The 13,766-nt window shown below is 48.4% G+C and overlaps 1 protein-coding gene across 1 annotated transcript in view; it reads right to left on the reverse strand.

Annotated features, from left to right (window-relative positions):
- Nucleotides 1-3,602: 3,602 nt before the first annotated feature.
- LOC136949322 (ephrin-A2-like) overlaps nt 3,603-13,766 on the reverse strand; it is a 27,791-nt gene continuing 17,627 nt past the window's right edge. The window contains exons 2-4 of the mRNA XM_067243582.1: nt 6,695-6,987; nt 4,821-4,886; nt 3,603-3,727 (exon numbers count right to left, since the gene is read on the reverse strand). Coding sequence (XP_067099683.1) covers nt 3,603-3,727; nt 4,821-4,886; nt 6,695-6,987 — 484 coding nt within the window. The remainder of the gene's footprint in view (nt 3,728-4,820; nt 4,887-6,694; nt 6,988-13,766) is intronic.

Below are 13,766 nucleotides of genomic sequence, written 5' to 3' on the forward strand. Positions count from 1 at the left end.
GTGAAAAAATGGGAGGGAGAGAGAAAAGAGTGAGTGTATGTGTTTGTGTCTGTTCAAGTGAGAGTGAGTGAGTGAGTGTAGGGGTGAGAGAGAGAGAGAGAGAGAGAGAGAGAGAGAGAGAGAGAGAGAGAGAGAGAGAGAAAGAGAGAGATAGAGAGAGAGAGAAAGAGAGAGAGAGACAGAGATTGTGTGTGGGAGCCTTACATACATTTCACGCCATGCCACATTTCATAGAACATCCAACAGCCCTTGAAGAGCCGAAAATTAGTATTTCCTTTCAAATTACAGCCATGTGTGTGTGTCCGAAAGTGTGTGTGGGGTGTCCGAAAGTATGTGTGGGGCTTTGGAGTGTGTGTTTGCTGTGTCAGAGAGTGGTGTATTGGTGTGTGTGCGTGCAGCTCCCACATCCCGGACCTAACCCTTTCCTCATGCTGATTCTCATTAATGCTGATGGAAGCTCTGCCCTAATTCCATAATTCTTAAATCATGTCAGTTAGCACAATGTGAGGAGACAAACGTACAAAAGAGGAGAGAGGAGATTGTCCTAAACTCAATCCTGCATCCAGCCCTACCTCTCTCTCTCTCTCTCCTCACCCTCTCTCGAGCCCTACCTCTCTCCCTCTCCCTCCATCTCTCTCTCCTCACCCATTCTCCAGCCCTACTCCTCTCCTCTATCCTCTCTATACTCCCTCTCTCCAGCCCTCCCTCTCTCTCCTCTCTCCCTCCATCTCTCTCTTCACCCCCTCTCTCCAGCCCTCCCTCCCTCTCTCTCCTCTCTCCCTCCATCTCTCTCTTCACCCCCTCTCTCCAGCCCTCCCTCTCTCTCCTCTCTCCCTCCATCTCTCTCTTCACCCCCTCTCTCCAGCCCTCTCTCTCTCTCCTCTCTCCCTCCATCTCTCTCTTCACCCCCTCTCTCCAGCCCTACCTCTCTCCCTCTCCCTCCATCTCTCTCTCCTCACCGTCATCTGTCATCGATCTCCAAGTGCAGCCAAGTGTGTGCGTGTGTGTTTATTTGTGTGCTCTCCCAGAAAATTTGGCTTTTGATCAAATAAAAACAGTGTATTTCAATTTTCAATTCATCTAACATATTACTTCGCTCTGTGTCAACAATAATCTGTGTCCCACATGAGGTCAAGCCAATAAAAATAATCAAATTAATCAAGTTTGGAAAAGAAAAGAAATTGTGTGTGTGTGTGCGTGTGTCTCAGATTCTAATCAAAGCGCAATGCCAGATCATTGGTTTCTCATGATGTCAGCGTGCACATCTGCTCTCTTCTGGCTCTGTTCCAGTTCTTTTACACATCTCTGTTCTCCTCTCCTCCACTACATCCGTTCTCAGGTGGACTCTGAGGTTCGAGCAATCCTCATTATGTCAGAGTACTGCTTTGCCAGAAAAGAAAGCTGTCCTTAGCAGCGTCACAACAGCGGCAAGCAGCAGCGTTACCTGGTCTCCTGTCTTTCACGATGGCCGACCAAAGCACTTTTTCCTCATTCGGGAAAAGTGGTTCAATGAGGATAGCTACATGAAGGAAGCATCTCCAGTCCTGGTCTGTGTGTGTTCAGCTGTCTGGGCTCATGTTGGATGGAATGATGCTGGGGGGGAACTGGGAGGATTTGAGAGATGAGATCACCGTGTTCGCTCGTCGGAGATGACAGTCTAAGTGGGACTCAGGAACGAACAGGAACGTCATGGGTAACGAACGTGAATATATTTCCGGAGATATTTCCGGCAAAATCTTGTAGCGATTTGCACTTTATGTTTTTCTGTAGACAAAAAGACAATCTTTATTTGTGTGTTTCTCGCCTCACTTACAGTACGCTTGCTTGTTTACTTTCGACCGGATAAGGTCAGCTGTACAAAAACATCACCACAGAATGCAGACAGACGGGCACATTGTTGACACCTGGAGGTAACCTAACTCTAACAGGCCATGATAGGATCACAATGCGTGATGACACAAACCAGGAAGGAATAATAACAACAAAACAACAACAACAACAACATCAACATGGTCTTCATCAGTGGAACGGAAGAGCAGAGCCTACGCCATCCCTTTCATCTTCCACAGGCTAACAACCCAGCACACAGGAGTCATTAACAGTGCTTTTAAATGCTACAAAAATAGGATGAAACAGGGAAAAAGATATGTCCCTTGTTTTGTTTCCTTGTTTGTCTGTTTGTATGCGTGTGTGTGTGGTACACATTATATGTGTGTGTGTGCGAGTCGACTGTATGCGTATGTGTGTGTATTTGTGTGTGTGAGGGCACGTGATCGTGTGTGTGTGAACATGTGTGGCGTGTGTGTCTGCGTGTGTTCATGTCACATTCACAGTGCTTCCTCATTATGTTCACACCCCAAAACTAGAGAAGTCTTGGTCCCCTGACACTGCCTCTCTCTCTCTCTCTCTCTCTCTCTCTCTCTCTCTCTCTCTCTCTCTCTCTCTCTCTCTCTCTCTCTCTCTCTCTCTCTCTCTCTCTCTCTCTCTCTCTCTCTCTCCCTCCATCCCTCTTTCTCTGTTCATGCTGCTCAGTCTAGAAATGTCTGTGAGATCCAGATTCTGTCAGCGCTGGTTCTGTGTCACGGTGTGGGAACCCCTCGTCACACCACGGTCACCGCACTGTCCCTTCTCCCTCATCAGAGGCCCTCAGCGCCGACCCGGGGCCGGCTCCAGTTCTCCTTCTGTCCATCCACACCAGCCCGCGGCTGGTCAACGGCTGATCGCAGGTCAGTCAAGTTGTGGCTGATGTCCATTTGTCTAGCTGTCGGCCAGAGCAGTCAAATCCAAGATGGGCTCACGAGAGAGGAGAGGGATTCTGGATTTCCTTTCTAGGTTTCGACATTCTCAGCCCGGCGTGTCGGTTGCTTTTGTGAGTCCACGTCTCGCGGTGAAAAAATAGAGGTCATCCTTACGAACAAGATCAGTTCAGATTAGGTTTCACAGTGGTCATGCAATTCTGTGCCTCCTCCTTTTCTCTCTCTTTCTGTCCATCTCTCCCAATCCCTCCAACCCACACTCCCTACTCCCCCCCACCCCCTCACACCGTCCCAGTCAGAGAAGGCAGGTGACCAGTCATACATACATACATAGTTAGACGATAGTTGGGTGACCAGTGGTACATTCATACATGAGAGTCATGATCTCAACAGCCACTGAGTCAACAAACAGTGCCAGACGCCTGTGTAGACAGGCTGTGATAAATGCTTCGATTAAAGACATGAATTAGACAAGACACGTCCCCTACCTGAAATATACACCCTAGCCCCCTTTACCCCCTGTCCTCCCCACTAACTCCACCCAGCAGGGGGAAGGGGAGGTGGCTCAAACCCAGCTAACCCCTGAAATGAGTGCAAAGAGAATCCCCATGTCGACCAGCAGGGAGGTGCATATCTACAGCAACAGGTCCGCTCCACCCAGCGCTGAAGGGTGTCTGGGCCTGGGATGTGGAGAGGGCTGGTAGTGGGTTTAGGGGGTTGGTGGTGGTAGACGAGGTGGGGGAGAACAGACAGATGGCTTCCCTGAGGGCTGGTGGGGGTTCCAGGGATAGCCAGCCCAGCCACCCTGGGCAGGAGCTCCAGGGAGGGGGGGTGGGGTGTGGGGGGTCACAGCGATGAGACCCGTCCCAGTAGCAGGGAGGCCAGGGCGGGCAGGAGGGAGTAGGACACTGGCACCCAGCTTGGACCTCCATCAGTCAGGAAGGGCTCCGGAGAATCGTAGCCAGAACCATCTGAAACAGAGAGAGAGGACAACGACAGAACAGTCTGAACGGAGAGAAGGACGAAGACAGGACTAAATGAAACGCAACAGAGACCAAAGGACACAGAGACAGAGGTAGAGAAAGAGAGAGCATTAGGAAAAGATAGAAAGAGATATATAGAGTGAGAGAGAAAGAGCGAGCGAAAGCAAGAGAGAGAAAGAGAGAGGGGAGAAAGAGAGAGGGTGAGAAAGAGAGGCAGAGACCGAACTGGAGAGAGAATGGAGAGATCAAAAGACAAAGGAATCTTCTAGATAATGACAATGAACACAAAGCTATCGAGTGGAGCAGACCCGGCGCGACGGAGGGACGGAAGGAGGGAGCGGAAGAGAGGAGAAGAGGACGGAAGAGAGGAGGAGACGTACAGCAACTAAGCCCAGCAGGGGGTTTAACCAACCTAATTACAGTTTAATCACAGAGACTCTGAATCTGGAGCAGCTGACACACACACACACACACACACTCACACGCGCCCTTACACATGCACCCTTACACACACACACACATCGCTTGGCGCTCCTTTGACGCGTTTGCACACATTTCTTGAACGACAGCAGTGTAATGGACGAGCGCAGAGGAGAGAACGAGAGGTATGGAGAGATGTTCTTCTGATTCCGGATGAGAGCTGCTGTCGATGCTCTGCTCTGCTCCGCCCTCTCCTCTGACAGACTGACCAGCCGTCTACCCAGCCGGTCTGTCTCACAGGAGGCTGTCAGTTGATTACCTTCACTACATTACAAAGATGTGATGGTGAGACTTTGTGTTGTTTCCCAAACTCATTTGTCAGATTTGAGAAGAAAGACTTGGGAGAATTCATCCCACTGTGTGCTCTGTTTTTCAGTCTGAAGATCTGCTTGGTTGGTAGATAGGTTGTGTGTGTGGTGTGTGTGTGTGTGGTGTGGTGTGTGTGTGTGTGTGCGTGCTACCCAGCTGGCTGCTCGGCGAATCAGAGCAGAGAGCAGCGCCAGGGCATCCGCTCAGACCTCTGTGTCTCTCCTAATGTTATTTCAATGGCAACACGTAAGAATGTGTGTGTGTGTGTGTGTGCAGTTAGAGCATGACTTACCTGGGGGTCTGACATACACCTTCAGCTTAAGACACGCCCTCCCAACATGGTTCGGATGAGGAGATGCTGAGAAAGAGAGAAGGAAAAGAAGAAAGAGAGAGAGAGAGAGAGAGAGAAAGCGAGAAGGGGGAGTGGAGACGGAGATGCAGAGGGACAGAAGTAGGAAGTAAAACAAGAGAGCAGGTGGGAGAGAGAGTGAAGAGAGGGAGAGAGAGCACAGGAGGGGGAATGTGGGGGAGAGAGAGGGACAGAAACAGTGGAAAGAGAGAAAGAGGGAGAGAGAGAGGCAGAGGGGGAGAGAGAGAGAGAGAGAGAAAGGATGAGAGAAAGAGAGAGGGAGGGAAAGGGAGGGAGGGAGAATGAGACAAAAAAAAAGAGACAGAGAGAAGGAGGGAGGGAGGGAGACAGAGAGAGAGAGAGAGAGAGAGAGAGAGAGAGAGAGAGAGAGAGAGAGAGACAGAGAGACAGAGAGACAGAGAGACAGATAGACAGAGAAAGAGTACGAGAGTTAGTGTAGAATTCAAGTCCGATCAGTCTGAGAGGTCCTGCTGGCATCTATTTGGCTCAGTGCAGAGGCCTGGCGTGACCTCACTCCACCATCATCAAGATCTGCGGCCCCCAGGAAATAGCTCTGACCCCTCCTCTGGCCTCTCCTCCCCCTCTCCCTGCCCTCATCCCGCTCTCCCTGCCCTCCTTTCCTACCTTCCTCATCCCCCTCTGGCCCCTTCCTTCTCAAGCCACCCCCCCCTATATCTTCATCTTTCCTTTTTGGTTTTCTTTTCACACCTATTATATCTCTTCCTCCATCTCTCTCTTTTCTTTCTTTGACCCTGGAGCCCTTTCCCCTCCCATGTCCTCTGTTGGCTTTTCCACAAACACACACACACACACACACAAACACACACACACAGATTCCCATAGAAGCTCACTCAAGCTCAACAGATGACAGCTGGATGATGTAAGGTTTGACCACAGCAGTCAAGCATACACACACACACACACACATACACATACACACAAACACACACTAACATTTACGTTGCATGCACAGACGTAAACTCACGTCTGACCCTGATGAGATATCACTCTCAAAGATCAATACAGCTTAACACACACCCCTACCCCTCAGTGATCAGACTGGACATTCACACACACACACACACACACACACACTCACACACACACCATTCCCAAATGGAGTATGTTGAGCTGTCAACATAGTATCACCACATCTATTGGCTTAGCCTGGCTCAGGGGATGAGGTGTGAATGTGTGTGTGTGTGTGTGTGTGTGTAGGAAGGGGGGCTGTCAATCAGTTTGATGGACATGGCCTTTCATAGACACACAATCACTGATTCACTCTCTCTTCCACACACATTCACACACAAACACACACAGAATACTACTGCTTTACAACCATACAACACAAGAGAGGCCCAATCCATCACTCACCATGACACAAAAGATGACAGTGAGTGTGTGTGTGTGTGTGTGTGTGTGCGTGTGTGTGATAGAGTGTGTGTGTGGACCATGGAAAGGTCACTCAGGGATAACAGTATCCGTAGACTCTGTGTCTCAGAGAAGGGCTACTTTCGTTGAAAGTAACTTTGAGAGAAATCACTCTCCATTAGTAACACATCACTTGTTGGAGTTAGAAGAAACGTCAATAGGCTTAATTTGAAAATGATTACAAACTATGTTGGCGGACATTTTTCCCATTTTGCTGAGAACGCACTTTATCTTTTTCCTTGTTGTGTGGGTGTGTGTGTCTGTTTGTTTGTGCGTGCAAGCATCTTTGCACGTGTGTGTATTGATGCAGCAGCTTTAATCAACCATTCCAAACTACACACACACACACACACCCCAATACTCACAGATGTAGTAGTACTCGTGTCCAGGCCTGAACTCGAAGCCCAGAGAGAAGGGGGTGAAGAGCTGGAACTTCTCTGAGAAGCGCAGTGCTCCATCAGGACCACTAGGACGGTTGCACTCCCAACGCTTGAAGCCCCGCATCCTGTGCTGACAGGAAGTGTAGCCCTCGTGGTTGACCATGAACAGGATGTAGCGCTCCATACGACCATGGGCCGGAGGGCCGTCGTAATAGGGACAGTAGATGTCCAGGTAGTCATTGATGCTGACCGCAACCCTGTATTCACCATGCCAGAACCTGGGGAAATGACCACAACGCAACCACGCAGTTAAAACATGAACACAGCACAACCACCATCCTACCATCCCGAAATACAATTTTTACCGTCCCAAACTGAACTTCAAATGTCCCGAAATTAAAATGTTCATTTATGTACAATGGTACTTATGTTTGGCTGGACCTGATGTTAGTTTCCTCCAGGATCACATTGACTCTTATTGAGAGACTTGTTGCTCTTGTTGGTTAGTTGTAACTGACTTTAAAATGATTGTACTCGCTGTGAAATATATTATTGTTGCTTGCTTTTTCCACAGGTACACTCTTGCACTTTTGAGGTTCATGCTGTTTAATTGTAACTTGTCTAACTACATGCTCTTATGGTTCTTCCCTTTGGGACTTATTTGCTTTTCACAATGTATGCTTCATGTTTGGCTACCCACAATGTTTGGGGCTATGTCGTTGTTATGATCAGTGATCTATGCACTTTTGTAAAGCTCTCTCTTGGAAGTCGCTTTGGATAAAAGCGTCTGCTAAATGCATAAATGTAAATGTAGGTAATGTTTTGATATGCTAGCTTAGGTAGTGATTGTGGGACTAGCACTGGTTGCTTCGGTAGCCTCGGTATCTTCCACTCTTTTCAAAAAGTGTAAACATTCCCCCACTCGCCATGGTCGACAAAATTCCACAACCACAAATTGAGTGTGACATTCAAACTACGTGTTTCATGGAATGGAGACAATCTACTCTACACACCTAACATAAGGCACACAGGTAATATTAGTAGCCCCTCTTTTTGCTGCATTTTGTGATTCTTCTTTTTTTAAATTGTTACCATTATTAAGGGATATTTCCATCTCTGTCATGTGCGGTAGTCTCACTGAAAACATTATAGACCCGCTCGCATCAGGTGCGCATTTCAGATTCTCCCCTTCCAGGCATTTTGGAACATTCGCGCATTTGGCCAATGTTTCAACAGATTGCTGCGCTTGTAACGTGAATAATTAATAGTTTATCAAATAAACGTTGTGATCTGTTCCGCCAGCCTTATATTTTTTTTCAGAAACAATGAGTAGCCTACAAAACCTTAGTTGTATGCATTTAATCTTATTTTGTCCTGTCGTCCTGTCGAACTGTCCCAGTTATATTTTGAACCGCCCCCGGGACGACGGGACGCTGTGTAATTCGAGCCTTGGTCTCCGGTGACAATCACAACCACACAGACTGTGTTCACTTCAGTTTAGAGCGGCAACCACAACCACAGACTGGGTGGAGAGAGGCAGGGAGGCAGAGTGCGCCCTGATGAGAGCTGCTCCAGGGGTCTATTAGAGGGAGTCTCAGGTCTCTGCAGACATCTTTCACCTGATCACTTAGAGCCATTGATCCACTGGGGAGAGGCTCCCAGCCCCCCCAGCTCTCCCCCCGCCCCCCCCCCCCCCTGGCCCCCCTGCCCACCTACTCAGCTCTCATTAGCAGGTAGAAGAAGACAGGGAGAGAAGGAGAGGGCCAGCGAGGGAAGGCAGGGGCGGAATGAGAATGGAGGTGGAGGGGAGAGGGATAAGTGGAGAGGGATAAGTGGTGAGGACGCCAAAGACAAAACGAGAGTGGGGTGTCTCTTTCTCGTGCTAATACGGACTCCGGAGTGCCATGTGTGAGTGTGTGGTAAAGGCTTGCGTGTGGTGAGTCTGTGTGTGTGTGTTAATATGTGTGTGTGTAATTACAGTGTGCATGGTAGCAGAGAACAGGCCTCATGTACCATTGTGCTGGCCCACTCCTAACCCTGCCAACTGGGTGTGCAGTGCGGTGTGTGTGTGTGTGTGTATATGTGTGGGTTTGTGTATGTGTCATTTAGAATTACCATACTGTCTCCACTGACCCAGACAGACATAGGAAAGCACTCACACTCTGTCTCCACTGACCCAGACAGACATAGGAAAGCACTCACACTCACTCCTAGAGACAGAGATCGTGTGTGTGTGAGTGGGTGGGTGTGTGTGTGCTGGTTTGCTAGAAATAAGTTGTCCGAGATTAACTTTCCCCCAGTGAGTATCTGATGTGTTAAGTAAGCTGTCAGATAGCTTCGGTAACACACACCTCAAATCTTATTCATAACCGCAAAACCACCAACAAAAGAGTACAGTCTTTCTTTATGGATTGTGTGTGTGTATGTTTTTGTGTATGTGTGTGTATGTGTATGTATGTGTGTGTGTGTGTGTGTGTGTGTGTGTGTGTGTGTGTGTGTATGTGTACGTGTATGTACGTGTGTGTGTTTATGTGTGTGTGTGTTTATGTGTATGTATGTGTGTGTATGTGTGTGTATGTGTATGTATGTGTGTGTGTATGTACGTGTGTGTGTGTGTGTATTTGTATGTATGTGTGTGTGTGTGTGTATGTGTGTGTGTCTGTGTGTGAAGACTGGCCACTCGACCATCCACGAGTCATCATCAACACCATCTCACATCTAGCCCCTGATCAAAGCTAGAAGCAGGAGACATGCTGGATATTTACCATATTTACCTTCTTCCTAAACAGCAGGCTGTCAGGGCTCAAGCACTTCAAAGAGCTCTCTCTCCTCTCTTTCCCTCTCACTCACTCTGTCTCTCCCCTCTGCTTCTTTCGCTGCTTTCCACTCTGCTTTTTCTGTTACTCTTCCTCCCCTCTATTCCTTGCGCTCCTGTTCCCTTGTACCTTCTCCCGCCTTCCCCCTCTCTTCCTCCTCTCTTCCCCCTCTCTTCCCCCTCTCTTCCTCCTCTCTTCCCCCTCTCTTCCCCCTCTCTTCCCCCTCTCTTCCCCCTCTCTGCATCTATGCATCTCTGACTCTGTTGACAGTCACAAGTCTGTTTCTGTAGTTCTTAGCCCGCACCCCTCTTCCCCACTTGATCTCTGATCGCTGTTAAAATAAACAGCCTTTGCTCTCTACCCATTACTCCCCCAATATCTCTTCTCTCTTACTCTCTCTCTCTCTCTCTCTCTCTCTCTCTCTCTACTCTCTCTCTCTCTCTCTTTCTCTCTCTTAATTTCTCTCTTACTCTCTCCTACTCTCTCTCTCTTTCTGTCTCTCTTACTCTCTCTTACTCTCTCTCTCTCTTTCTGTCTCTCTCAGCATGTGGCTCTCATTCTCCTCTATTCTCAGGCTGAGATTCACATTCCGCAACTGTCTCCCCAGATACATGGGATGCCACAACAACTGACAAACACACACATGAAAACATACACACACACACAACTACAAACACAAGCACACCCACACAACTTCAAATACACACATGAAAACACACATACAACCACACATAACTGCAAGCACTCACACAAATACACACACAACTACAAACACACACACACATACACAACCATACACACACACACAACTACAAACACACGCACACACACAACTACAAACACACACACAACCATACACATGCGCACACAACTACCAACACACACAACTACAAACACACACACAACCATGCACACGCACACAACTACCATCGCACACAACTACAAACACACACACAACCATACACGCGCACACAACTACCAACACACACAACTACAAACACACACAGATACCTAACATTTGCATTCTCAGCAACAGAGAGACAGGAGCACACGTAAACACACACCAGCCCATGTTGTGGTTGACATTGTGGCATTTCTGTCAGTCTGTGTAATGCTCCTCATAGATCATTGCTGTGACATTCAGCAAGTCGGAGCGCTCATTATGCATTCCTGCTAGACAGGCATGGTGAGCCCCCATGGAGTCACTTCTGCTAGCTTGATTCAAAACACCAGGACAGGCTCAACAGTGAGTGACAGACACACACACAGACATGCAGGGGTAGGCAGACAGACAGGTAGGCAGACAGACAGGACTTGTCATTAGCATTTCTCTCCAGGCTTCCTGGACAGTTACAGGAGCCCTGACAGAAGGCAGACAGACAGGAGCACAGCAGCAATATTGCTCTTACTGTAACACACAGAGATCCTCTCTCCAGACCAGCAGCACATTGAACAGACCCTGGAGAAGTCCTGGAGAGGAGGAGGGAGAAGTCTAGGGTGTTTCTGAGGGGATAGGAGGGAGGAGACTAGAGTGTTACTGAGGAGAGGAGGAGGGAAGGTGGTGAGGCTAAGGTGTGTCTGTGTAGGGAAGGGAGGAGGAAATGATGGTGTTTCTGAGGGAGCAAGGAGGGAAGAAACAATGGTGGGAGGAGACTATGGTGTTTCTGAGGAGGGAAGGGGGGGAAGAGGATAAAGCTTAGGTGTTTCTGAGGAGGGAAGGATGGAGGAGACTAGGGTGTTTCTGAGGAGGGAAGGATGGAGGAGACTAGGGTGTTTCTGAGGAGGGAAGGAGGGAGGAGACTAGGGTGTTTCTGAGGAGGGAAGGAGGGAGGAGACTAGGGTGTTTCCGAAGGGCAACGGTGGGAGGAGACTATGGTGTTTCTGAGGAGGGAATAAGGGAATAGACTAGGGTGTTTCCGAAGGGCAACGGTGGGAGGAGACTATGGTGTTTCTGAGGAGGGAATAAGGGAATAGACTAGGGTGTTTCTGAGGAGGGAAAGAGGGGGGAGGCTACGGTGTGTTTGTGAGGAGAGAAGAAGGGAGAAGGTTAGAGTGCAACTGATATCTAATGAGGATATAACAGGACTGATCAAGGATCCTCTGCTCTCTCTCCTTTAACAAGAAGGTAAATGAAGACGTGCAGGCTAAAGCACAAACACACCAACACACACTAGCACACACACACATACACACACACACACACACACACACAGACGAAATACTTCTCAACACTAAATTGAGCCATATGTGTTCTGAATGGTTATGGAGAGTGAAGGTCAATGCTGTCTGACTGCCACTGTAATGGCTAAAAGGATTCATTGACCCTCTGTCTCTCTTGTTATACTTTATTTTCTCTCGACCCCTCTCTTCTCAGTATCTCTCTCTCTATATCTCTCTCTATCTCTCTCTCTTTTTTTGCCATCTTTCCCAACTCTCTTTGTCACACTCTTTCTTCCATCCTTTCCCCAGCTGTCTGCCCTTCTCTCTCACTCCACAGCATTTCCCCAAATGACTCCTCATCTCTCTCTCTCTCTCTCTCTCTCTCTTCTCTCTCTCTCTCTCTCTCTCTCTCTTTCCCATCCTCCTCTTCCAACCCCCCCCCTCTCTCTCTCTCTCTCTCTCTCTCTCTCTCCCATCCCTCTCTTCCATCCCCCTCTCTCTCACTGTCCTCCCATCCCTCTCTTCCATCCCCCTATCTCTCCTGCTCTACAATCCCTCTCTCTCCATCCCCCTATCTCTACAATCCCTCTCTCCCTACCTCCCTCTTTCTCATCCCTCTCTCCCTCCATCTGGAGTCTCTCTATGAGCATTAATCAGAGTGTTCAACCACCGTGACCAAAACAACTCCACTGAGATCAGCTCCTTCTCAGTGTCTTTCAAACACGCGCGCACACACACACACAAACACAAACACGCACACAGACATACACACAAACACACACAGCTCATTAACAACCAACAAAACACACAAAACACTTGCAAAGCCATGCCCACACAAAACATTATACAAACCCCCCCAAAAAAAACACACAAGCGAAAATGTCAGAATTCAGTCCACAATATTCACCCAGAAGTTGCGAGTGTCCATTAACGGCATAGAGTAGACCTGAAGCTTAACACCTCATCCTGAATGAAAACACGTCCATCTTTGTTCTCCTCTCCTCTCCTCTCCTCTCCCTCCCTCCCTCCCTCCCTCCCTCCCTCCCTCCCTCCCTCCCTCCCTCCCCTCCCTCCCTCCCTCCCTCCCTCTCTCTCTCTCTCTCTCTCGCTCTCATTCTCTTGCTCCCTATGTCTCTCTTTTAACTTCCCACTCTCTGTCTTTCCCCCAACACCCCCCCGCCAGGTTCTGTGTTGGTTGCATGTGCTTGAAAGCTGGCCTTGGACGGCCCAGTGTAAGCAGCCTCCAGGCAGAGCAGGCTGAGGCCTGGGCGGAGTGTGTGTTCTCTCTCTCTCTTTCTCTCTCTCTTTCTCTCTTTCTTTCTCTCTCTCTCTCTCTCTCTTTCTCTTCTCTCTCTCTCTCTCTCTTCTCTCTCTTTCTCTCTCTCTCTCTCTCTCTCTCTCTCTCTCTCTCTCTCTCTCTCTCTCTCTGTTTGTGAAGAAAGATTTTCTCTCCCTACTAAACGAGAACACAGCCTCTCCAGCGGTGGCCCAAACCTTGACCCCCAGACTGATCTAGAAATAGGCTTTTGTTTAGGGAGCAGGAGAGAAACACAGAGTAAACCCTTCAGCCATGCACACACACATGCACACACACACATGCACACACGCACGCACGCAGCAAGCTTTGGAAATGAGTATCCACTCAGGGAGGAAACCCAGACTGAAGCCTACACACACAAACACACACTCACACATGTACACGCATACACACACCACACAAACATGTACACACACACACAAAGCAACAAGCTTTAGAAATAGGTATTGACTGAAAATATTTAGTGGCCAAATGAACAAAACTGCCTCCACACAGCAGTGCGCACACATTCACACACCCACACACACACACACACACACACACACACACATACACAAATCATTTTTATACAGGACTGCAGTTCATGATATTTTCTCTGCTTTTTCATTCCTAAAAAGGCCCTAAACAATGTGAGGTGCAATTGCCATCAATAGAACCACTCTCAGATTTGTTTTGACAAATGTTTATCAACAACAAACATGTACGCAAGTTAGATGTTAACAATCTGTAAATATAAACAATTAATGTAATCCCATCTGCTGCT

Source organism: Osmerus mordax, chromosome 9 (assembly GCF_038355195.1).
Source record: "Osmerus mordax isolate fOsmMor3 chromosome 9, fOsmMor3.pri, whole genome shotgun sequence".
Lineage (NCBI taxonomy): Eukaryota > Metazoa > Chordata > Actinopteri > Osmeriformes > Osmeridae > Osmerus > Osmerus mordax.